The 27,169-nt window shown below is 45.2% G+C and overlaps 1 protein-coding gene across 1 annotated transcript in view; it reads right to left on the minus strand.

The window, feature by feature from the left end:
- Nucleotides 1-27,169, minus strand: part of fasn (fatty acid synthase) — an 80,175-nt gene that overhangs the window by 11,306 nt on the left and 41,700 nt on the right. Inside the window, exons 12-29 of the mRNA XM_070991151.1 lie at nt 23,994-24,088; nt 23,720-23,854; nt 23,269-23,472; nt 22,608-22,723; nt 22,234-22,409; nt 21,910-22,101; nt 21,676-21,756; nt 14,465-14,650; nt 13,972-14,142; nt 13,567-13,770; nt 11,755-12,071; nt 11,221-11,622; nt 10,750-10,914; nt 9,425-9,540; nt 6,977-7,131; nt 6,087-6,290; nt 5,785-5,935; nt 13-191 (exon numbers count right to left, since the gene is read on the minus strand). Coding sequence (XP_070847252.1) covers nt 13-191; nt 5,785-5,935; nt 6,087-6,290; nt 6,977-7,131; nt 9,425-9,540; nt 10,750-10,914; nt 11,221-11,622; nt 11,755-12,071; nt 13,567-13,770; nt 13,972-14,142; nt 14,465-14,650; nt 21,676-21,756; nt 21,910-22,101; nt 22,234-22,409; nt 22,608-22,723; nt 23,269-23,472; nt 23,720-23,854; nt 23,994-24,088 — 3,249 coding nt within the window. The remainder of the gene's footprint in view (nt 1-12; nt 192-5,784; nt 5,936-6,086; nt 6,291-6,976; nt 7,132-9,424; nt 9,541-10,749; nt 10,915-11,220; nt 11,623-11,754; nt 12,072-13,566; nt 13,771-13,971; nt 14,143-14,464; nt 14,651-21,675; nt 21,757-21,909; nt 22,102-22,233; nt 22,410-22,607; nt 22,724-23,268; nt 23,473-23,719; nt 23,855-23,993; nt 24,089-27,169) is intronic.

Raw genomic sequence — 27,169 nt, forward strand, 5'->3', positions numbered from 1 at the left:
TTAAATACTAACCAACTGTAGTGAAGACTTTACATTTCCTGCTGAGTGCTATGGCGATGGCAGCCTGACCAACACCCCCCGACCCAGAATGGATAAGAACAGTCTCTCCGGGGCGGAGCCTACCTCGCACCACCAGAGAGTAGTAGGCTGTGGCGTAGACCACTGGCACCGAGGCTGCCTGCTGCAATGTCCTGCACACATGACAGGTGTGTCAGGAGTATTAGTATTATAGTATGAGGTAACAATCCTTCATGATTTGTGAGCACCCATGTTGAGGGAAGACAATAGGAAGATAAAGAGAAGAGCATCTTGTTTACAGCATGATGCTTCACAGATACATTTAAGCAACTATCTAATGATATAACAGTATTCACGTTTATTCATGAAATATAAAAAAAGACATAAAAACATTCTTCGGAACTTTGTCTATTTTTTCTTCTTCAGTCAAAAGGCTTTTTTTTTTTCTCATTCTTTTCCTACAAGTGGATCTTGGCTCACTCCTCCTTGAACTGCCACCTTATCGTGGTGGAGGAGTTTGAGTACCCGAATGATCCTAGAGGCTATGTTGTCCGGGGCTTAATGCCCCTGGTAGGGTCTCCCAAGGCAAATAGGTTCGAGGTGACGGGTCAGACTAAGAGCAGTTCAAGAAGCCCCTATGAAAGAAATCAAAGCAAGGAAGCGTACGTCGCCCGGATTGGCGTCACCGGGGCCCCGCCCTGGAGCCAGGCCTGGGGTTGGGGCTCGCAGGCGAGCGCCTGGTGGCCGGGTCTTTGCCCACGGGACCCAACCGGGCACAGCCCGAAGGAGCGACGTGGGCCCGCCTTCCCGTAGGCCCACCACCCGCAGGAAGGATCAGAAGGGGCCGGTGCTATGTGGAATGGGTAGCAGTCGTGGGCAGGGGCCCCGACGACCCAAACCCTGGACAACGACTCTGGCTATGGAGACATGGAATGTCACCTCACTGTGGGGGAAAGAGCCTGAGCTAGTGCGGGAGGTTGAGCGGTACCGGCTAGAGATAGTCGGGCTCACCTCCACGCACAGTCTGGGCTCTGGAACCCAACTCCTTGAGAGAGGCTGGACTCTCTTCTACTCTGGAGTTGCCCGCGGTGAGAGGCGGCGAGCTGGTGTGGGCTTGCTTATAGCCCCCCAGTTCAGCTGCCATGTGTTGGAGTTCTCCCTGCTGAGCGAGAGGGTCGCTTCCCTGCGCCTTTGGGTTTGGGATAGGTCTCTCACTATTGTTTCGGCCTACGGGTCGAACAGTAGCATAGAGTACCCGGCCTTCTTGGAGTCCCTGGGAGGGGTACTGGAAAGTGCTCCAACCGGGGACTCCATTGTTCTGCTGGGAGACTTTGATGCTCACGTGGGCAGCGACAGTGACACCTGGAGGGGAGTGATTGGGAGGAACGGCTTCCCCGATCTGAACCCGAGTGGTGTTCTGTTATTGGATTTCTGTGCTAGTCACAGTTTGTCCATAACGAACACCATGTTCAAGCATAAGGGTGTCCATCAGTGCATGTGGCACCAGGACACCCTAGGCCGGAGGTCAATGATCGACTTTGTAGTCGTATCATCTGACCTTCGGCGGTATGTCTTGGACACTCGGGTAAAGAGAGGGGCTGAGCTGTCAACTGATCACCACCTGGTGGTGAGTTGGATTCGCTGGCAGGGGAAGAAGCGGGACAGACTTGGCAGACCCAAACGTACTGTGAGGGTCTGTTGGGAACGTCTGGCGGAACCCGCTGTCAGGGAAGTTTTCAACTCCCACCTCCGGGAGAGCTTCAACCAGATCCCGAGGGAAGTTGGAGACATTGAGTCCGAATGGACCATGTTCTCCACTTCCATTGTTGATGCAGCCGTCCATAGCTGTGGCCGTAAAGTTGGCGGTGCCTGTCGTGGCGGCAACCCCCGAACCCGGTGGTGGACGCCGGAAGTAAGGGATGCCGTCTAGCTGAAGAAGGAGTCCTATCGGGCCTGGTTGGCTCATAGGACTCCTGAGGCAGCTGATGGGTACCGGCGGACCAAGTGTGCGGCAGCTCGGGCGGTTGTAGAAGCAAAAACTCGGGTCTGGGAGGAGTTCGGGGAGGCCATGGAGGAGGACTACCGGTCGGCCTCGAGGAAATTCTGGCAAACCGTTCGGCGCCTCAGGAGGGGGAAGCAGCTTTCTGTCAACACTGTTTACAGTGGAGGTGGGCAGCTGTTGACCTCGACTGGGGATATTGTCGGGCGGTTGAAGGAATACTTCGAGGATCTCCTCAATCCCTCTGTCATGTCTTCCGTAGAGGAAGCAGAGACTGGGGACTTGGAGGTCGATTCATCCATCACCGGGGCTGAAGTCACTGAGGCAGTTCGCAAGCTCCTCGGTGGCAAAGCGCCGGGGGTGGATGAGATCCGCCCTGAGTACCTCAAGTCTCTGGATGTTGTAGGACTGTCTTGGTTGACACGCCTCTGCAGGATCGCATGGCAGACGGGGACAGTGCCTCTGGACTGGCAGACTGGGGTGGTGGTCCCTCTTTTTAAAAAGGGGGACCGGAGGGTGTGTTCCAACTATCGGGGGATCACACTCCTCAGCCTCCCTGGTAAAGTCTATTCCAGGGTACTGGAGAGGAGAATCCAGCCGATAGTCGAACCCCAGATTCAAGAGGAACAATGCAGTTTTCGTCCTGGCCGTGGAACACTGGACCAGCTCTATACCCTCCACAGGATGCTTGAGGGTTCATGGGAGTTTGCCCAACCAGTCCACATGTGCTTCGTGGACTTGGAGAAGGCATTCGACCGTGTCCCTCGCGTCATTCTGTGGGAGGTGCTCCAGGAGTATGGGGTTGGAGGCCCTCTGTTGAGGGCTGTACAGTCCCTGTACAACCGGAGCAGGAGCTTGGTCCGCATTGCCGGCAGTAAGTCGGACCTGTTCCTGGTGCATGTTGGACTCCGGCAGGGCTGCCCTTTGTCACCGGTTCTGTTCATCATTTTTATGGACAGGATTTCTAGGCGCAGCCAGGGGCCGGAGGGGGTTCGGTTCGGGGGCCGGCAGATTTCGTCTCTGCTTTTCGCAGATGATGTTGTCTTGTTGGCTACCTCGAGCCAGGACCTTCAGCATGCGCTGGGGCGGTTCGCAGCCGAGTGTGAAGCAGCTGGGATGGAAGTTAGCACCTCCAAGTCCGAGGCCATGGTTCTCGACCGGAAAAAGGTGGCTTGCTCCCTTCAGGTTGGGGGAGAGTTCCTGCCTCAAGTGGAGGAGTTTAAGTATCTTGGGATCCTGTTCACAAGTGAGGGAAGGATGGAACGTGAGATTGACAGGCGGATAGGTGCAGCGGCTGCAGTAATGCGGTCGCTGTATCGGTCTGTCGTGGTAAAGAAGGAGCTGAGCTGAAAGGCGAAGCTCTCGATTTACCGGTCAATCTACGTTCCTACCCTCACCTGTGGTCATGAACTTTGGGTCATGACCGAAAGAACGGGGTCCCGGATACAAGCGGCTGAAATGAGTTTCCTCCGCAGGGTGGCGGGGCGCTCCCTTAGAGATAGGGTGAGGAGCTCTGTCACCCGGGAGGAGCTCAGAGTAGAGTTTCTGCTCCTCTGCATCGAGAGGAGTCAGCTGAGGTGGCTCGGGCATCTCTATCGGATGCCCCCTGGACGCCTCCCTAGGGAGGTGTTCCAGGCATGTCCGACCGGGAGGAGGCCCCGGGGAAGACCCAGGACACGCTGGGGTGACTATGTCACTTGGCTGGCCTGGGAACGCCTCGGGATCCCCCCGGAAGAGTTGGAGGAAGTGTCCGGGGAGAGGGAAGTCTGGGCGTCCCTGCTCAGACTGCTCCCCCCGCAACCCGGCCCCGGATAAGCGGAAGACGATGGATGGATGGATGGATGGATGGATGGATGGATGGATGGATGGATGGATGGATGGATGGATCTTGGCTAATTCAGTAAAAAAGTCCTTGTACTTACTGTCAGAAGATGTATAACAGTGCTTCAATATAAGCCTGAGCCTGAAAAGGATATTAGACCTACTGCATCACTATTCACAAACGAAGTCTCAAAGTAGGAAGGTCAAAAAGTTTTTCCATTTCTTTTTCGAAAAAATATGTACCCTCTGTCCAAAGCTGTGTCAACTTGTTAGATAACAGGATAAACAAATGGAGTCAGGCAGCCTGTGGGTTACCTGATAGATCATGTGGAAGTTCCAGAGTAATCACAGCCTTAATGGCAAAGGATAACAAAATACTACTCAATTATCCTACTGTTTGCCTTCAGTTTTCAGCATAATACTTTCTGCCACACGCAATGCAACAAAATATAACACTAACATATAACATATAACACTACACATTGTTTTCAAAATAGTAGGAAAATAGTACTGAGGGAATCGGCTGCACATGTCCATAGCACAGACAACCCTTTTGAGTATCTATATGGTTAAAAGATAATCAGCCCAATCCCTAATACTTTTTCTATGCTCCATCCACGCATGAAGCCTACCAGATGAAATCTATTGTTTTGTTTTTTGTTTTTTTTTGTAATTTTAGAAACTGTTAGTAAATGTCATCTATACTAGTATAATATGATCAGTTACAAGCAAATCAAGCAAATCAATACTTTAAAATACATTTTCAAAAGGTAATTTAATTTAAACACACATTAATAATAAGGTTTGTTTCACAAACATAACCCATTTCAATGTAAAATTATGTTTGCTGCATCTAGTTCAATGGTGGAAGGTACTTAAAGTCACAGGAAACCCGATTCAAAATTGCCTTGCTTCTATACACATACATACATATGTAGGAGTATGTGATGTACAGTGCGAAGCATTTTAAGCTTCAGAAAACATCAAAAATAGCTTACAATCACCAATGACTTTTATTGATTATTTTATTTTCTTTTTTTACCCTTTGAATATTTTTGTTTTATGCTAAGTTAATACTTACTATTGCAATACTTCTGACACCACTATATTCATTTAACAAGGTATAGTTATTAGCAGTAGTATGAAACAGAATATGTAAAAACATGCCACATAACAGTAATTGAATAATATAATAATACAATATTGACAGGGGCCATTTTTTGATGTTTGATCACTCATTGCTTAATGAGTATCTTTATTTTTGATAATAAAAAGTATATTTTGTTGCTACTAATTCCATACTTATACTTGTAATGGAGTTGTAGTGTGGCATTAAGTGCAATAAAACATATGACATTAGTAGTTTTTCTCATATGAATATAGAGTACTTTGTATGGCAGTAGGATTTTTATGACATTTAGTATTTTTATAATCTGCACATAATGTACATAGACAATGTACATAGTTGTTTTTCTATTCTGCATCCTGTATGCTTTTTATTTTTATCTTGACCCTTTTGTGCTACTGTTTTTGCTTTTTTTCTGGCTGTAACGACTTAATTTCCCTGGTGAGGGAACAATAAAGTCTCATCTTATTTTAACTTAATTAACTTGCGGAAATTATTTGAATACTTCTCCTGCCACTGCTTTAGTTGAAACATTTATTGTTCTATTTAAAGTAAAGCCTTTTTGCAAGCCTTACTGAAAATGGAGCAGTGCAGGGACTCTCTTCTGCTCCACTTCAATATTGGTTCAATTTTGAAATAATAAATTTCCAGGAAGAACCACCATGAAAGTATCTTTGGAACGATAATAAATCCACAGTACCTGACCATACACTTGTGGAAAGCTCTTTTCTTTCATGTGCCCCATCTACCTTCTCCTCCTTCTCAAGCACGATGTCTACACACCCAAGCACGCACAGCATTTTTAAAAATGTGACACTACCAGCTGGAGGGAACTTCCCAGAGGAACCGTTTGTCAGCATCCACACTTGTTGCCAGGCCTTTAGCAGCTAGCAGCCCCATCACACGTCGACCGATGGGGTCACGACCAGAAAACTCCATACCCAACATGCACTGCTGCAGAGCTAGGTCACCTATACAATGTATGATGAACAGGAGAAGTTAGCCATCTATATTAGTGTAATTTGCTATAAAAATAGTAAGCCACAAGATGCTGTGGGTTCCTATTATAAGAACCAAGCAAGTGTAAGATTCCTTGTTGTGTGTCTTCTATCTCCTCTTTACCTGGAATAGCATCTGGTGGCAGTTTGCCAGTGGCCAGCATTATATCTCTGAAGTTGAGCGAGCTATAGTAGACATGGCACAGTTGTACATTGGAGTTGCTAGGCACGAAGTGGCGGAGCGGGGAGGCAATCCAGCGCAGAGAAGACAGGTCACCTCGAGTCAACACATTTACATAAGCCTGCTCTGTCAACTCTTCATTCAGATCTGACAACCACAAAACACAGACAAAGGTTTTAATGGAAGTGTAAGCTATGAGCGCATCAAACATTCTGACAGGAAAACAAGTTACATGCATTTTTGAATTGCATAATGTTAAATATTAATGTTATTTTAACATTTTGGTTTTACGTTTGGCCTTGACCTTGTTGAGCTACAATGTTTTGGAGTCTATGCCAACAACTTTGTCACCCACCTGTGGAAAAAATATGAGATTACAGAAAGAATTTGTTGCAAATTTTATCAAATTCCTGAACTTTATGCCACACAGTGAAAAGGTATGATATGATTGGCCCAAAGTCCTGTTTCACTATCATATGGGATATGTTGGAATATATCACATTTGACCAATTATGATTAGTTGGTTATGTTAATTGTTCTTAAATTTTAAATGAAATTAAATTAATTGTCTGGATTAAATTGAGTAAAAAGTGGACACAGAGCAAAACACCATCAGTACCATTCAAAATTAGGCAGATTAACACCTGATAATTTATGCCTTTGCAAAGTAGTTTTGATTGTGGGTTTTTCTTCTTCCACAAAGAAAGTGCTGATAACAGAGTGCATCTTCTTCCAGTAGCCATCCAGTAGGGCTAGAAGTACCACTGAGTTGATAAAAGCTGTTTCAGTTTACCTTCAGAATGAGAATAAGTGATAATTTGATATTTTGGTACCTTGGGTGATGAGCTGGTGTCTGAAGACACCCCAGTGTCCATCTCTGAACACATTCATAACCAGATTGCTCTCTAGCACTGGTTGCATGGACTTGTAGCCCGGCTGGAGGCTTGGTGTAGCTGAAGCCTCGTTGAGATTGGACACAAATGCACAGCTGGAGACAAGGAAGGAGAAACCAGAGAAGGACATGAAAAAGGGATCATAGTACAAAATCCATCAGATTGATACATACAATACAATACTCCAGTGCTGATGGTCCAGGTGCTGGATGTGATTTTCCCCAGCCTCACTTGCTGTTTCCTGCTTTTCAGGAAGTTTTTTATCTGCTCACACACTCACAAGCAGGAAGTTTTTTATCCACGTGAAGGCTGGCACAGTGAGCTGTTTTGAGTGGATGATTTCTGGGATAATAGTGTAACACCCCAAGCTGTAGTCCACAAACGAAATCCTTGCATATGGACCTGGGTAGTCGAGGTGTTGCTGAATGTAGTTCTGCCCCATGTTGACTGCATCCACTTACCTGTTTGACCAGAAACTGCAGGGTGTGTGTGATGTGTTTCAGCTGAGTCAATACCAGAAGGATTTTGGCGGAGTTATTATGGAGTGTTTGAAGCATGATGGAACTTCACACAGCTCCAGTGATTTGTTGAAAATTTGTGTGAAGATGGGTGTCAGTTGGTCAGCACAGACTTTGAGACAAGAGGGTGACACACATCCTGTCACAGATCCTGAGCACTGGTGGGGGGACAGTGAGGAGGGGTAAGAGTGTTGCAGTGGGTGTGACTGGCTGTTTGATGTCCGAGCTAGGGTGGATGATGGGTGTTGATGTGGGGCTATCAAACCTGCAGTAGAATGTATTCAGGTTGTCAGCCAGTTGATGGTTCTCAGCAGTGTGGGGGGATGGTTTCCTGTAGTTGGTAATGTCCTGCAGTTTCCTCCACACTGATGAAGGGTTGTTAGCTAAAAAGCTGTCCTCCAGTCTTTTGGTGTAGCACCTCTTTGCTACAGCACTCTGTCCCAACTTCTGTCCTCCTTAGCCTGACAAAGCAGTCTGAGTTTACTCGAGAACCATGGTTTATTGTTGTTGTACGTGCAGAAGGTTTAAGTCCTAACAAAAACTAGTGTATGATGTCATATTGTCAGTGAGTTCATCCAAATCTGTAGGCAGGTAGGTCAAGTTAAAGTTTTTGCAATTATCTCAACAATGGCTTGGCTTGGAGTCAAAATTGTTTCATCATTTTATTCTCTTGATTCATCTGCATTTTAATATAATATTTTTTTTGCTATAAAAATGTCAAATTTTGCAGCTTTTTTGCAGCAAAACCATTTATGGAATTTGTTGATCTACAGATATCAAGGTAAATTCCTAGGTCCATAGCTGGTGGTGATTACTAGAATAGTGGAAAGATGAACCGAGGAGGTTTTGTTGAGTTTTATTCAGTTTTTGTTGCATTTGAATGAAGTGTGTTTTAAGATGATAAAATTACTGTTTTTGAGAATGGAAATGAATGAAGTCTGGTAGCTTTGGTGAAGGGGATCTAACAACTGTTTCCAATTAAACTAAACAGGTCTTACTCTTTAACAAAAATGTATCTCTGCAGGGATCCTTTCCATAATGTGGACAGATACTTATTTTAACAATCTGAGCCTGTCAGTGGTAAAAACAAACACTTATAGTGGGCGTACTTAGGCGGTGCACAAATAACTGGAGGGATTTAATTGCAGCATTTTTCGAGACTTCCAGCTGTAGCGGTCTTGTTCAATACTGCAAAAATTGCTGTCTTTAAGTGAAAAGTAAACGTAAGACAAGCTGAAATGACTGCATACTTCAACAACATGGTAAAGGACATAATTTTATTTGTTTATTTTGTAATGTATAGGTATGAAGATCTTTCAAAAGATGTTTATGTTGAAGTAACATACAAGTAGGATGTCTCTTGTATTGGTTTTCCCACTTATGGACATAATGCACAAAAACAGATATTCAAATAGTTTTAACCTATGTGATTTTTTTAGAGGGAAAATTTGAACAAAATTTGGTTCATACAATCTGTGGTCATGAATCAGTTGATGGATAACTTTTGGTACTGAATGACTGAAGTGGGCATGGCTTGTTATAATACATTGAAATTTCTAGATATTTACCTTCCAAATTTAAAAAAAGACCTGTGAATCCTACAGTGCTGAAATATTTTCAACACATCTGCTGAATTGTTACAAAAGTTTGCCTCACTGCAACTAACAGTCAATTCAGTAGTCTGTCACTTTATAGCTTACAAAATATCCAAAATAAATTGACATCTATATCTCCGTAAGTATTCTTTTAAATGTAACCAAATTCGAAATGGGCATCCTTTAGATATGCAATATCACATTTCAAGTGTACAAAATTCTGGTACTGTGACAACACTGGTACAGGAGTATGTACAGTAGAGGATATGTCCTACCGTATTCGGTTGCCACCTGGCTCCTGCCGTAGACAGTTGACCATTCCCACAATACCACAGTGAGCCTGGGAGGCAGTTAACCACACTGGACAGTCTGATGACTCCACCATTATCGCCTGCAGCACAAATCAATACAGTAACCTACAGGTTTGACTAATGTCACATTTGTAAATGATGACTGAAATTGTGAGGAAACTGTATTCTGACAGTTTGAGTGTTTCAGTGTATGGGTTATGATTAGTGCTGTCAAAAATATTGCGTTATTAATGCGTTAACGCAAATCAATTTTAATGGCGTCATTTTTTTATGGCGAGATTAACGCTCTTTGTGACCTTGTGAACTTGTAGTTTTTTATAAGCTGTGGCCACTATTAGTAACATAAGAAAAACTACAGGATCTGATTGTAAACCGGAAACAAAACAATAGGCACGCCCCACGCACGTGTTTGGTCTTGCCTGCTCGCTAGTTGTAAAAGAGTAGGCTACAAGTTGGTGTGGATGTCAAGTGCGAAATGCCGAAATGGATGCGAACAAGATTCTGAATGGAAAGTTTAGTTTCAAAAAGTTGCCAGATGACTGAAAAGACCAAAGTTAACTGTGTGTTTTGTTGGTGTGAACTGAATTATCAACGTAGCACATCCAGTATGAAATACTACTTGATGGCCAAACACGCGGCGAATGTGAATTCTCCGCTGCCTCCTTGTCAAAATCAGGTGACAACGGATGGCTTTCGACAGAGGCAAGTGGATGCTATTATGTTCAAAGGAACTTAAGAAAGGAAAGTTTAAGCCATGGTTTAACTGCACTATAGCCTGAGTCCTAGTTTACAATGATGTGCACTTTGTAACTTTATTTTGAATCACCCTTTTTTGATCCCTAAGAAAGGGTTGTTGAAGGGGCTTTTTTGTAAACAAGTATTTATTTTTTGTCATCTGTTTATTGACAGTGTTAAATTGTGTGGGATTTGATTCATTCAAATGTGAATGACTGCTCAAAGTGAGAATGTTGGTGTGAAATATAACACTACACATTGTTTTCAATAAAAAACATTTGCACAAAGCAAGCCTATCCACTTTTCCATGTTGATAACAGTATTAAAATGATAATTCAAGGGACATTTAGAATAGATGAAAATGTGCAATTAATTTGCAATTAATCATGAGTTAACTATGACATTCACGCGATTAATTGCTATTAAATATTTTAATCAATTGACAGCACTAGTTATGATATGAACAATTTTCTACTCACTTTCACCCATCGTTCTGATAAAAAAAAATGGTGTTTCAGGACACTGTTATGATATTTCAAAAGCCAGACACAAACCTTGAGTGTCTCCACCCACTTGTAGTCAGTGCTGTCCACAGGGAGGAAAACAGGCTGTTTGTACAGAGACCGACAACGACAAAGAAAGAGGGCAGAGCCATAACAAGACTTCCTGACAGCCACCAGGTTAAGGGAGGCCTCAGAGAACACCTTCTCCCACTCAGCCTGGTGAAGAGAGGGAGATAAGAGAGATAATATCAAAAAAGCATCACACATTCAATGTGATGCTAGTATCTCAACCGGTTGCTGGATCAGCACACTTAACAGAATACAAGAAATTATTTCTTTGAGTTTCCAGCTTTAGGATTACTAAAATAAAGCAGATTGAAAGAATAATGGTTCAATTAATCTGATGAACTATTTTTATTCTGAGAGGCCCCGTCACTACACAAAAATGATTATGAGTGTAGGATAAGAGTAAAAAAAGTCTCACTCAATTAGTGTTGAGTGACTTAAACAGTTTCCACTGACCTGTGTGAACAGTCCTTGCTGGCTGCTGCTCTGAGCAGTGCTGGAGAGGAAGGCAACGGTTTCGCCCAGAGTCTCTCCCTTCAGAAGGGTGTGGAGGAGAACAAACCCCTCTTGATTTGCTCCAGAAGCCAGATTTTTCATCAGCAGTCCAGGGTCCATCCTTAGAGGGCCCCAGGCATGGTTACACAACACCAGATCTGCCCCACCCACTACACCTCCAGGAGCTGGGCCTATCAAAGGGTTCCACTGAGCTGAAGTGACTGCCAGCTCCTCCAGGGTGGCTTGATGGGGGGTCAGAAGATCCAGGCTGGTTGCTGTGGCAGTGTAATCTACATGCAACATAGGCTGGATGTTGAGGAGAGCTACCACACGAGAGAAGAGTTGGCCGTCATCAGAGAGAGCCTAGAAATGTTCACAGAAAGGGTTAGAAACTGTATACTGTATATTCTGAGACTGAAGTAAAATTCAGCAATTCGGCATCTGAATGAAATTTGCCAGATTTTTACTGGATTTTTGTCTGGTTTTCATTCTTACTTCTAGGACTTTGATCTTGCCAGGTGTGCTGTTTTCTACGGCAGTGTCTAGGCAGTGTCTGAGGGCCGGGCTGTCTAGCAGGCCCCGCAGCAGGCTGTCTTGCAGCAGACATGCCCTTTCCTTCTCCACAGTCTGTTCCAGTTCAGATCGAAGGTTTCCATTCATCTCCAGACCACATAGCAGAGCCAGCAGCCGTACCATACTGGGCTCAGAGGGTTCAGGGCTGGGAAGAGGGCCGTCTGACTGCCCTTGTAGCCCGGGTATGGAGAGCTTGACACCATGAGGGGCTAACTTTTGCTGGAGTCTATAGATTAAACCTGGATGGAGAGAGTTGGAGAAAGATTTGGAAGGACATGTAGAGAAAGATGATACAAAAAAGACATTGGGCTGATAAACATTTCACTGTTGATTTTAGGGTTGTAATTATTGTTTTAGTTTCTCCAAATGCAACTGAAATAACATAGACTGCTCTTTTCTTGTACAAAATAGAGCTCGCTTTTTATTGACTTGCCTTTCAGAACTGCTCAGATATGTTCAAAAGATTTGGTTACAAGTCAAGACAACTATTTCCAATTAGCATTCTAAATACTATTATTAGTAATTTAGACTTTCGTCTAAATTCTAAGTCTAATTTCATTTCATTAGATTCTTTGACACAGACTCTTTTGAGAGCCCAATGTAAATATTCTACCTAATAATACTAGTGACACTGAAAGGTAACACAAATGGTTGCTTTGGTATTTATCTGCATAAAAGTCAATCAGTGTTAAAAAATAACTTGCAGACACCATGTGCAGAAGATCAGAAAAAAAGTCATTATAAAGCTCTCACATTTTTAATTTGGTTGTTAGGATACCCCTGGTGTCTAGGAAAATTAAGTTACGTAATACCATGGGCTATTATGGCTTTGTAAGGCTGCGAATTTGCTCAAACCTTCATGACTATTTTCAATTCTACTGAAGATGCCAAAATTTGCTAGGAATAAATAGAAATAAATACTGTGCTGCAAATTTCTTGGCCAGGGCTCCCTCAAATAACAGATTTTGTAATCTCAATGGGACTCACCTGGTTAAATAAAGGTTTGATAATAATAGTAATAATAATGAATATGTTAGGATGACTTGTGGGAAAATGTATATAAGATTGTGTACAAAACAATATTTGCATTGAATGGAATTATGCAGCCATGCTTGGGGTATTTTACTCAGTATAAACATCATTTAGCTTCAATTAGAAGCTGGAATTACATGATAGAGAACATATGTGATACTATCAGACACTGTGAATAAGGTGATTTTAAAGCTGCTTGAGGGGAACACAAGAGGGAAAAATCAGATGTTAAGGAGTTGACCATTACATTCCTACTTTGGACTGCAGTAGGAGAAATTATTGCCTTGTAATACCCGATCCCAAACTGGATAAGTCTTTCTTAGATGCCTTGCCTGTCTGGTATTGACTTTTGCATATTTCTGACCTTGAGTAAAACTGAACTTTTAACTTTGACAGTCTGGTCTCTGAATTGTCCTGTTGGGTACAAACCTGGAAATACTGAGCAATAAAAAAGATAATACACTTGCCAGCCACTCAGTCCAGTTGCTCCATGGCCACAACATAAATGTATTTTCTCTGTAATACACTAACAGGTGTGTTTATGTACTATACTACCACATTACTATAATTTAAACTAAATATTCAATCATCAAAAGCTGTGCATTATTGTTATAAAGAGCTTCAAATATGATCCAAAAGTAACTGTGTAAACTGAAGTAATGAAATGTCATACAAAGATGACGGAGGGTTTATTTTTTGTACCTTTGCAGAGCCTCAGCTGCTCTGCAAGTTTCCCATTGGCTGTCAGGCACTCTGTCTCCACAAAAGGAACAAACACAAACTCCTCTAGGGTAGGGGGACTCTGCTGCTGCTGCCGACGGGGAGCTACAGTGGCATGCAGACCGCAGATCTGGACTCCACCAGCAACGATGCTGTCAAGGTAACGGTTTATGTGTACATCCATGGCTATAAGAATGAGAGAGAAAAGTTTGATGTAGAGTTCAACACATACAGAAGAGAAACATGTTTCTAAGCAACATAAAAAAAATCTGTACATTAGCTGCAGCAGAACTAAATACAAGAAACAGGAAAGCATGTCTATGCAGACTCGTGGAGATACAGATTATAGAAAATCAATTTGGAATAGATTGACAACACATACTGTACCTTGTTTTCCGTCTGTATACTTCCTCTGATGGATAGCTGGATCAACAGACACTGAGCGGATCCTGGTTGGCAAACGCAGACTACGACCTGACAGCCCAACCACAATCATCTGCAGCATGGTGTCGAGAAAGGTCACCCAGTTTCCTGTCCACTGCAGTTTCCCACAGTCTCCTGGGAACAGCCAAGCGCATGACAGTGGCCAATGAGCAAAAGCAATGTATAACACCAGAGCACTAATTACAGAAGGTGTTGAAAATACAGTAAAAAAAATAATTAATTATGGCCTTTGTTTCTTGTCTTCTGGGTTTAATCTTTGATTTATAATAAATAAATAAGGTTTCAAAAGTGACAGTCAAACAAACAGGGGTAGACTCGAACAAAAAAATGGTCCTGGACTTTTTAATCCAGCCCGTCCACCACAATCACCCCAGTGACAATGCTGGGATCCCAGTGCTCCTGATGGCCAGTGCACACAAGCACACATCACTGTTACCTGCATTGTTGCACTCCAGGATGCCTTGGAAGGTCTTCCCATAGTCATAGCCACGCAGTCGCAGCTCTTTGTAGATATCTATTGCTGTAAGCTTCATTTTCGGGTCACCATTGTTGTTAGCAGCTTGTTGGCTTATCTGACTGTGGAACAAATCAAGGGCTGCATCCTCCAGAATGCTCACCTTACCTGAAAATCAGATGGAGAAAAAAAGGAAAGGGCAGAGATTTGTGGGAAGGGAGCAGTTTAGTCTTTGGTCAAATTAGCTGGCTTACTCTTTTCTATTGTAGAAATGAGACAATGTTAGAAAAAAAGGCACTGCTCCCAATGCAGCTTATGTACTACACCTGATGCTGAAGGCAGTCTTCTGGGCAGAGCATACAGCCCACTGCTGTTTACACTGCTCACCCACAACTGTTCTGCCAAGTTCAAATCCAATCACATTATTAAGTTGACGTGTCGTGCTGATGACACGACAGTGGTGGGCCTCATCAGCAACAATGACTAAATAGCATACAGATGGGAAATCGAGCAACTGTGAGTTGGTGGAACAACCTATCTCTCAATGTGGACAAGACAAAGGAAATTGTTGCTGATTTCCGGAGCATGTCAGCTGACCACTGCCCCCCCCCCCCCGACACACATCAGCGGCTCCACAGTAGAGAGGGTCTCTCAACATCAACTCTGCAGCCAAAAAGGTGTAGCAATGCCTTCCCTTGCTGTGGAGAATGAGGAGGGCCAGTCCACCACTGACCTTCTTATCTTCTTCTATAGAGGCACCATGGAAAGCATCCTGGCCGGCTGCATTACCATTTGGTTTGGGAATTGCAAAGTATCAGAATGCAAGACCCTGCAACACATAGTGACGACAGCTGAGAAGATCAGCAGAGTCTCTCTTCCCACCATCCAGGGCATTATAAAGAGGTGCTTTACACGCAGAGCCTCTTCCATAGCGAAGGACTCCCACCCCTCACACAGCCTGTTCACCCCTCTACCATCAGGCAGAAGGTTTCGCAGCATCAGGACCAGCTCAGCAAGGTTCTGCAACAGCTTATTTCCCAAGCTGTTAGGTTTTTTAACACCTTGCTGCCCTCCACCACATAAGCACATCACCTCCACACCACACCCTACCTCCACATACTGGCCCCTCCCCTACCAACATCATATGCTGGATTACACTCCACCCGACCCCACTCCACCCTCTTGCACACACATGGGAACATTCCTGTGCACACATACCCAACACCTGAATTACAACTCTGCCCCTCCAGTGAACACCTTGTCCAGTGGACATCTCAGAACTACATTCCACTGACACTTATGTATATTGGTCCATCATCACCTCAGTGCCTGCTATTCGCATTAAGGACATTCACTGCTGAGGCACTGATTAGACATCATGTACTATCATGTCAATTGTATTGTTCTGTGTTATATCATTCTGGACTATATTATATTGTTTCTTTTGCACATGTCTTCATCATGTTTCTATAGGTTTAGATACAGACACGTAAACACAGCATTTCTTGTCTACTTATTACAGTATTACAACTAATAGTATTTATTTTTTATATTTCTATTCTATTTCACACTCATACACAGCAACAGGGAGCAATTTGGGGTTCAGTATCTTGCCCAAGGACATTTTGACATAAACTGTAAAATGCATTATTGCTGAAACTGCCAAAATGTGGATGGAATTTATAAATATCTGGGTATTCCCTACCACGATAAGTGTTTTTTTCACTGCACCGATGCAGAATGAACAGTAAAAAACTATGTTGCTATGTTTTTGTGTCACACAAACACACCCACATAGGGCACCATCTGAGAGACAGAGAAAGAGGCAGCTCACTAGCAAGCACTTATCACTTCAACAAACCCTGAGACATGCAATCACATCTTTGGACACGTAACTTCACGGCTGTAGCTCCTCAATACTGCCCCCTATCACCATCCTCAGCAACACTGTTTCCACTGTAGAAACCTTCAAGTTTGTGTGAACTACTATCTAGGATGTAATTCCTGTGGCAACTCAGGAAGTTCAACCTGCCTCAAAAGCTGCTGATCTAATTCTACATAGGAGTAATCGAGTCTGTTCTATACACACACCTAATAGGACAAGAACAGACTGGAACAGATTATAAAGACTGCTGAGAAAAATCACTGGTGCCAACCTGCACTCCATTCAGGACTTACACAGCTCTAGACTGAGGAAACTGACAGAAAACATCACTGCAACCTGTACCAATTTCTCCTCTCTGGTAGGCACTACAGATCATGAATGCCAAAAAACAGACACAAGAACAGTTTCTTTCCACAAGCTGTCACCCTGATGAACAGTGAGATAGTCACCAAAACAAAAACTGCCCATTTATCATTCAGTTATGCAGTTTTTTCCATGTACATTCATCACACAGGGTCACTGTCAACATAAATAACATTCATCCATCCATCCATCCATCCATTCTCTTCCGCTTATCCGGGGCCGGGTTGCGGGGGGAGCAGTCTGAGCAGCGACGCCCAGACTTCCCTCTCCCTGGACACTTCCTCCAGCTCTTCCGGGGGGATCCCAAGGCGTTCCCAGGCCAGCCGAGTGACATAGTCACCCCAGCGTGTCCTGGGTCTTCCCCGGGGCCTCCTGACTCCTCTCGATGCGGAGGAGCAGCAACTCTACTCTGAGCTCCTCCCGGGTGACAGAGCTCCTCACCCTATCTCTAAGGGAGCGCCCCGCCACCCTGCGGAGGAAACTCATTTCAGCCGCTTGTATCCGGGACCTCGTTCTTTCGGTCATGACCCAAAGTTCATGACCATAGGTAAGGGTAGGAACGTAGATTGACCGGTAAATCGAGAGCTTCGCCTTTCGGCTCAGCTCCTTCTTCACCACGACAGACCGGTACAGCGACCGCATTACTGCAGCCGCTGCACTGATCCGCCTGTCAATCTCACGTTCCATCCTTCCCTCACTCATGAACAGGATCCCAAGATACTTAAACTCCTCCACTTGAGGCAGGAACTCTCCTCCAACCTGAAGGGAGCAAGCCACCTTTTTCCGGTCGAGAACCATGGCCTCGGACTTGGAGGTGCTGACTCTCATCCCAGCTGCTTCACACTCGGCTGCGAACCGCCCCAGCGCATGCTGAAGGTCCTGGCTCGAGGTAGCCAACAAGACAACATCATCTGCGAAAAGCAGAGACGAAATCTGCCGGCCCCCGAACCGAACCCCCTCCGGCCCCTGGCTGCGCCTAGAAATTCTGTCCATAAAAATGATGAACAGAACCGGTGACAAAGGGCAGCCCTGCCGGAGTCCAACATGCACCAGGAACAGGTCCAACTTACTGCCGGCAATGCGGACCAAGCTCCTGCTCCGGTTGTACAGGGACTGTACAGCCCTCAACAGAGGGCCTCCAACCCCATACTCCCAGAGTACCTCCCACAGAATGACGCGAGGGACACGGTCGAATGCTTTCTCCAAGTCCACGAAGCACATGTGGACTGGTTGGGCAAACTCCCATGAACCCTCAAGCACCCTGTGGAGGGTATAGAGCTGGTCCAGTGTTCCACAGCCAGGACGAAAACCGCATTGTTCCTCCTGAATCCGAGGTTCGACTATCGGCCGGATTCTCCACTCCAGTACCCTGGAATAGACTTTACCAGGGAGGCTGAGGAGTGTGATCCCCCGATAGTTGGAACACACCCTCCGGTCCCCCTTTTTAAAAAGAGGGACCACCACCCCAGTCTGCCAGTCCAGAGGCACTGTCCCCGTCTGCCACGCGATGCTGCAGAGGCGTGTCAACCAAGACAGTCCTACAACATCCAGAGACTTGAGGTACTCAGGGCAGATCTCATCCACCCCCGGCGCTTTGCCACCGAGGAGCTTGCGAACTGCCTCAGTGACTTCAGCTCCGGTGATGAATGAATCAACCTCCAAGTCCCCAGTCTCTGCTTCCTCTACGGAAGACATGACAGAGGGATTGAGGAGATCCTCAAAGTATTCCTTCCACCGCCCGACAATATCCCCAGTCGAGGTCAACAGCTCCCCACCTCCACTGTAAACAGTGTTGACAGAAAGCTGCTTCCCCCTCCTGAGGCGCCGAACGGTTTGCCAGAAATTCCTCGAGGTCGACCGGTAGTCCTCCTCCATGGCCTCCCCGAACTCCTCCCAGACCCGAGTTTTTGCTTCTACAACCGCCCGAGCTGCCGCACGCTTGGCCTGCTGGTACCCATCAGCTGCCTCAGGAGTCCTATGAGCCAACCAGGCCTGATAGGACTCCTTCTTCAGCTAGACGGCATCCCTTACTTCCGATGTCCACCACCGGGTTCGGGGGTTGCCGCCACGACAGGCACTGCCGACTTTATGGCCACAGCTACGGACGGCTGCATCAACAATGGAAGTGGAGAACATGGTCCATTCGGACTCAATGTCTCCAACCTCCCTCGGGATCTGGTTGGAGCTCTCCCGGAGGTGGGAGTTGAAAACTTCCCTGACAGCGGGTTCCGCCAGACGTTCCCAACAGACCCTCACGGTACGTTTGGGTCTGCCAAGTCTGTCCCGCTTCTTCCCCTGCCAGCGAATCCAACTCGCCACCAGGTGGTGATCAGTTGACAGCTCAGCCCCTCTCTTTACCCGAGTGTCCAAGACATACCGCCGAAGGTCAGATGATACGACTACAAAGTCGATCATTGACCTCCGGCCTAGGGTGTCCTGGTGCCACGTGCACTGATGGACACCCTTATGCTTGAACATGGTGTTCGTTATGGACAAACTGTGACTAGCACAGAAATCCAATAGCAGAACACCACTCGGGTTCAGATCAGGGAGGCCGTTCCTCCCAATCACACCCCTCCAGGTGTTACTGTCGCTGCCCACGTGAGCATTGAAGTCCCCCAGCAGAACAATGGAGTCCCCGGTTGGAGCACTTTCCAGTACCCCTCCCAGGGACTCCAAGAAGGCCGGGTACTCTACGCTACTGTTCGACCCGTAGGCCGAAACAACAGTGAGAGACCTATCCCAAACCCAAAGGCGCAGGGAAACGACCCTCTCGCTCAGCGGGGAGAACTCCAACACACGGCGGCTGAGCTGGGGGGCTATAAGCAAGCCCACACCAGCTCGCCGCCTCTCACCGCGGGCAACTCCAGAGTAGAAGAGAGTCCAGCCTCTCTCAAGGAGTTGGGTTCCAGAGTCCAGACTGTGCGTGGAGGTGAGCCCGACTATCTCTAGTTGGTACCGCTCAACCTCCTGCACTAGCTCAGGCTCTTTCCCCCACAGTGAGGTGACATTCCATGTCCCCATAGCCAGAGTCGTTGTCCAGGGTTTGGGTCGTCAGGGCCCATGACTGCTACCCATATCACATAGCACCGGCCCCTTCTGATCCTTCCTGCGGGTGGTGGGCCTACGGGAAGGCGGGTCCACATCGCTCCTTTGGGCTATGCCCGGCCGGGTCCCGAACATAAATAACAGTACATTGAAATTTTCATTGCGTACATTGTTTATTGCCTCATCATTATTCTATATATTGTTTATTTTACATGTTTGCACTACTTAACTTATTGTTCATTCTTTTGTGGGTCTTTTTGTCCTCATCCTATACGTCTTTTTTCCTATGCAAGCACTACTCAATCGAGGAATTTTCGATTAAATTGGTATTGGCTATTAAGTCACATATTTGCTTCTGGAATAACCACACAGCCCAGAGCAAAAAAAAAAACATCAGTAGTTTTAGTTCTAATGAGCAGCAGATCTGATACAAGCAGAAGCATTGTTCTGTGTCTATTTCGCTGTCATTTTACAGGTAAACCACACTTGTAAAATGCTGTAAAAATTAGTTTGTTCACCAGTGTCTGTGTTCTTATCATACCTTCCTGCAACAGACACACACTGACACTCCTGCTGATACCAGAGAAAATGAAATGAAAATAATTTTATTGTAAGGTTATTCAGGAGTAAAACATATATAAATTGCTCCACTATTTTTAATGCGGACCTAAAATCTGCACCGATGGCAACTAAAAGAAATAATGAATCATAACACATATTACGGACAGGTGAAAGTCGCATAATGAAAACATGTCTACCTCATCTGCACAGATGATCAGAAATCTGAATAATGTGGACTCCTTCCAAACTGGCAAGACTGAAACTCAAAAACAGTGATATATGTTGGAGATGTAATAGAAAGGTGGGAACTCTGGTGCATATGTTATATGAGTGTGACAAAACAACTTAAGTGGAATGCCATAATTTTGTTTTTAAATAAAATGTTGGGTACGCCCCCTCATTATGTCTTTTTGGTATACTACCAGATAATATCCAAATGTCAAAACGCAGAAAATCTGAAATCAGAAAAAAAATGGTGTCGTTTAGCTATGATAACAGGGTGCAGGATAACTATACGTCACTGGAAATCTCCCACCTTGTCCACTTTTAGGGAATGGATAGAGGTACTGAGCTCATGGGCAGGTTATGAGCGGGGCACCTACAGAGTGGCTGGAAGGGAAGATCTATTTAATGAAGTATAGGGCCCATTCCAAGCTCAATTGCTGGATATGAACTAATGACACTGCCTACCTCTGCATAACTTTTTTATTTGGGTCAAATACAAGATGTGTATACTATGTAGACTTCCTAGGGTGTTGTGTTTTTGCTTTGTTTTTTGTTTTGTGATTTATGTTTCATGTTGTAGGTCTAACTTGATGTGTACGTTGTTGCTGGACTGTAGACTCCTTTACATTCTTATTTTATTTTCTTGTTTGAAGAATGGAAAAAAAAAAGACTGGGCAGATACTGACAAGGACATGCTTTTCTTATTCATGTAACTTTAATAATGTAACAGTTGTTCCCTTGTATTTGTCTGACTAAAACATCAATAAAAAAAAAAAAGAAATCTGAATAATGTTTGAATCATTCACGGATATGAATGGCCAGGTTTCTTATGTTCCATATCTTGGGCTATCCCTCATGTAAGTAAGACCAGGAAAAATCAATTTGCATACTGCTACTGAATAACAAACTATATGATGTTGATGACAGCACAGACCAGAGGTATAGTGAAGTTGAATGAAGTTCAATTTAAAATAAAATATTAAACCAACAATTGCAATAAAATCTTATAATATAATGTTGAATTCCCCTAGGATTGTCAGTGGATGTCTGGCCTGTTTTGCACCAAAATGTCCAGAAATGTTTGCCAGCACTATGTACAAAAATTACCTACCACTGACAGCCAGAGTTCCATTCTCTGAAACCTCAAACTTGTTGGTGGAAGGCATGAGACGCACCTCCAACTGGACAGAGCCTATAAGGAACAGAAAGGTGAAGAGAGAAGACAGAAAGAGAGGCAAAATCAGATGAACATTGAACTGGAAGTCCAAATGCTCCCCAGTCCATCACAATTAAAGATCTACAGCCCCCCCACCCTGTGCTCACAGCCCTTCTACTCTGCCTTTACCAGTCTTTGGCAGGATGGTGGCCCTGTGGATGGTGACATCTTCAAAGGTAACAGGGGTGATTTCCTTGACAACCCCCAGATTTCTCACCAAGGTACGCCACACCAGCACCAAGTAACCCGTTGCTGGGTAGAGGACACGCCCATCAATGCAGTGTCCAATCAAGTAGTAGTCTGGAGACTCTGCGTTTATGTCTGGTGTTGGAGAAAAGAGTTCAAGTAGAGAGTACATCAAGTGGTCAAATAAAATGAGAAAGCACTATTTAATTCTTTTTCTTAATATGACAGAAGAGGGCAGAAATATGGATGCAGATGTATATTTCTTACCAATGTTATAGATGCTGGCAGAATTAGATCCTCCTGAGCCAGATGGGAAATCCTCTACCTTGGGGACATCCCAGGTCTGGGCATGGTCCCACTGAACCAAGGGAGAGATCAGAGGGGTACCAACTGGCACAGGGTAGTTCACCGCTGGGCAGAGTTTGTTACCATCCACGTTGATGCTAAAGAGGTGCATTAAAAATAATGACCTAGTTAGCTAATATTGGCAAGCTGAAACTGCTTCAAAGAGTTCTCCAAGAGGAGAAGCAAACAGCAGTCTTCACTGAAAAGCCCATCCAGAACAAGAGCACCTCTCCACCCTCCATAACACTAATGCACTAAAAGTCAGTAAATGCAGACAGAGCAAGTCATTTACTGACCCATTCATGTAGATTCTGCCAATGTTTGAGAGGAAGAACTCAAGGTTGTTGGTGTGGCCCCTCTTCATCAAGGGGAGGATGGAACATGAGTGCTTCAGGCTACGTTTCAGGATGGCCTGTGCAGAAAACATGTATGTATAACTATATTGACATATATGATTCCAGTGAAGAATTTAAAGTGAAAAGCATACTGTCTTCACATCATTTTTACAGAGGACTGATAGTGAGCTTCATCACATGGTGCAATAACGATCACCTGACACTCAATATTAGCAAACCAATGAGCTTGTTGTGGACAACAATGCTTCAAATATGGATGTTGCTGCAAAGAAGCTACAAATTCTAAAATACGGATGTTTCACACACATCTCCAACCTGGCAGCAAAACAAGATTTCTACAATCACCACCATTTCAAGGTGAGAACCCAAAATTAGTGTCACCAATTCAGTATCCCGCCAAATGTGTGTGTCACATATTTCACATGGGGGCGTGGGGGGTGGGTAATTAATGTGTTGTGTTGTGTCAATTGACACCCAGAGTTCACAGGCAGAAGAAGCAGTCAAAGTACAGAAGCCAAGATATGAGGGGAGAAAAAGTGCTCAAACTGCTGATTTACTTGAGTGTTGAGGTAGTGATCAATCAACAACATGCTGAGCATACCTGCAGCAGAGCATGAGGTGCTATCTCGACCACCACAGCATTTTCAGGCACTAGACTGAGGCCCTCCTGGAACAGCACAGGGCTCACCAGGTTGTTGACATGGTAGTCAGCTGAGCTGTACAGAGCCAGAGGGGAGTCCCACTCAGACTGAGGAATGCTGGTGCTCACCCAGCGTGACGAACGCTGCTGTGGCTCCTTGATCACCTACACACAAGATCACATTTAATATTATCTATCAAAATTCAAAAAAATGTAACTGATTCAAATTAGGAAACTTGGTTCCAATAGTCCAATGATGTTGCTAATAATTTCTCATGCCTGGGAGGACAGTGGCAGAGTGCTGCGAAAAAAATGAAGGTTTTAGATATAAAGCTGCAAAAACTTTTATAGTACAGAATATGCAGGATACAAAACAGAGACAGACCTTTATGAAAAGAAATCGAAAATTTACCTTCTTCAGAGCAGCCAGTAGGGTTGGAGCAATGGAGGCCATATAGTAGGAGTGGAAAGCGACGCCTGCGCTGCGCACCTCCTTGGCAAACACTCCCTGCTCTTTCAGCTCTGACACAAATTTACTGATTGCGTCCTGATGGAACACACACACCATTTCTGTCAAAACACATCACCCTGCACCTGGGAAAAAACTGGATTTGAAAAAGCCATTGTAACCTCCTTACATTACATTAAATGGGCTATAAATGACAAGGTTCGATAGAATATTACACCTGAGGACCAGAGATGGTGACAGTGTCCTTAGCGTTGTGGCAGGCTGGGACCACCCCCTGTGGACACTGAGCCAGACACTCCTCCCAGGTCAACCCTTGAATACAAAAAGCAAGTACAAAGGTAAAAAGTGCAAAAAAAAAAAAAACCCTGCCCCATCCCCAAAAAATAAATAAATTAAAAAATGTTGCAGTGTAACTTAAAATTAATAATGTTGGGGTCAAGATGACTTTTGAGAAAGAGGTACGACTTTATTTTAATTCCTGTCCAAAATTACTCCTTTGTTCATTCATTCACTCTCCCAATATAACAGACACTCAGTAGTATACTCTGTCAATTGAGCAGTAAATTTTGGACATCTTCATCATCTTTTCAAGATGATCAAGATGGCGCTGTCGACGGCCGCCTCGGTGTGTTGGTGCACGTTGTTTTGTTTTGTGTGTGTTTTTGCGACGGTACCCGGAGCTCGTTCACCAGAGATGAGCTCATGAACATCAGGGGAGCAACACCAGAGGATTTATTTCCTACTTTGCTACTCCCAGCAGTAGAAATTTGGACATTCTGGTCAAAGGTGTGCTCACCTTTGCTCACACAGTGAAACGCCGGAGGAGAGGAAAACGGGCCGGCACGCTGGTGCGTCTTCACCAGCGTGGACTACGCACAGCGTTGCCGGGAATATTACTCACTAACGTGCATTCATAGCCCAACAAACTGGAGGAACTGCAACTGCTGTTGGGTAGAAACAGGGACTTTTCATCATCTGCAGTTTTGTGCTTCATCGAGACATGGCTGTGTGGATTAATTCTGGACTCTGCGCTGCAGCTGGCTGGCTTTCAACTCCTCCGAGTGGACAGAGACGCAGAACTTTCCGGCAAAACTAAAGGTGGAGGAATCTGTTTCTACATCAACAGTTGTTGGTGCAACGACGTGACAGTGATCCAGTAACACCGTTCTCCTGACCTGGAATCTTTCATCATAAACTGTAAGCCTTTTTATTCATCCAGTGAGTTTGCTTCATTCATTCTGGTCGGCATTTATATCATGCCGCAGGCCAACGTGCTGGATGCACAGCGTATGCTTGCTGACCAGATACTGCGTGTAGAGCGGACCAACCCGGACTCTTTAGTTATTGTCCTTGGTGACTTTAACAAAGGTAACCTCACCCACGAACTCCCTAAATACAGACAGTTTATTAAATGCCCGACCAGAGAGGAGAATATTCTGGATCACTGTTACACCAGTCAGGGATGCTTATCACGTCGTCCCCCGTGCTGCACTCGGCCACTCTGACCACGTCATGGTTCACCTGATTCCTGCATACAGGCAGAAACTAAAGCTCTGCAAACCTGTAGTGAGGACATCAAGGAAGTGGACCAGTGAGGCTGTGGAGGATCTCCAGGCATGTTTGGACTCTACTGACTGAGATGTGTTCAGGACTGATACCAACAGTCTGGATGAGTACAAGGAGGCTGTGACGTCCTACATCAGCTTCTGTGAGGACTAATGTGTTCCATCACGCACCAGGGTGAGTAACAACAATGACAAACCCTGGTTCACAGCCAAACTCAGACAGCTAAGGTTGGCAAGGGAAGAGGCCTTCAGGAGTGGGGACAAAGACAGATTCAAAGAGACGAAGTACAAGTTTAGCAAGGCGGTGAAAGAGGCTAAACGACTGTAGTCTGAGAAGCTCCAACACCAGTTCTCAGCTAACGACTCTGCGTCTGTCTGGAAAGGGCTCAGGCAGATCACCAACTACAAGCCTAAAGCCACCCACTCCATCAACGATTGACGCCTAGCCAACGACCTGAACAAGTTCTACTGCCGCTTTGAAAGACAAAGGGACAGTCCAGCAACCACCCCCCGCAACACCTCCCAACAGCTCCAGCTCCAGTCACCTCCACCAATTCCCACCTTAAAGGAACCCCCCCACCACCACCCACCTCAGTGACGAATCTTTCCATTCATGAGAGGGACGTCAACAAACTCTTCAGGAAACAGAACCCCCGGAAAGCAGCTGGACCGGATTCTGTCTCCCCGTCCGCCTTGAAGCACTGCGCTGATCAGCTGTCTCCAGTGTTCACAGACATTTTTAACACCTCACTGGAGATGTGTCACGTGCCAGCCTGCTTCAAGACTTCAACCATCATCCCTGTTCCCAAGAAGCCAAGGACCACAGGACTTAACGACTTCCGACCCGTCGCCCTGACCTCTGTGGTCATGAAGTCTTTTAAGCGCCTTGTGCTCTCACACCTTAAAGACATTACCGATGCTTTCTTGGAACGCCGTGCAGTTTGCCTATAGAGCCAACAGGTCTGTAGACGATGCAATCAACTTGGCCCTCCACTTCATCCTCCAGCACCTGGACTCCGCAGGAACCTACGCCAGGATCCTGTTTGTGGATTTCAGCTCTGCCTTTAATACCATCATCCCAACCCTGCTTCAGGAGAAGCTCTCCCAGCTGAGCGTGCCTGACTCCACCTGCAGGTGGATTATAGACTTCCTGTCTGACAGGAAACAGTGCGTGAAGCTGGGGAAACACATCTCCAACTCAAAGACCATCAGCACCGGACCCCAGGGCCACATTCTTTCTCCTCTGCTCTTCTCCCTGTACACGAAAAGCTGCACCTCCAGTCACCAGTCTGTCAAGCTCCTGAAGTTTGCGGACGACACCACCCTCATCGGACTCATCTCTGATGGTGACGAGTCCGCCTACAGGTGGGAGGTTGACCATCTGGTGACCTGGTGTAAACAGAACAACCTAGAGCTCAACGCTCTAAAGACAGTGGAGATGGTTGTGGACTACAGGAAGAACTCAGCCTCACCTGCCCCCATCACCCTCTGTGACTCCACTATTGACACTGGGAACTATCATCTCCCAGGACCTCAAGTGGGAGCCGAACATCAGAAAAACAGACTGTGTTTCAAAAAAAAAACCAAACAAAAAAAAAACTTGACTTGTGTATATATATTTATATTGCTATATTTTTTTACTACTTGAACAGCTTATTTTTTTTACTAGATGTGTCATGCACCAACTTCACCAAAGCAAATTCCTTGTGTGTGTAAAACCAATAAAGGCAATAAAGGCTTTTCTGATTCTGATTTCTGATTCTGATTTTGCCAATATAACTGACAAGTTTAAGGTCACATTTATGTAATGCATCATAATGCATTGTTA

This window comes from Chaetodon trifascialis, chromosome 21 (assembly GCF_039877785.1).
Source record: "Chaetodon trifascialis isolate fChaTrf1 chromosome 21, fChaTrf1.hap1, whole genome shotgun sequence".
Taxonomy (NCBI): domain Eukaryota; kingdom Metazoa; phylum Chordata; class Actinopteri; order Chaetodontiformes; family Chaetodontidae; genus Chaetodon; species Chaetodon trifascialis.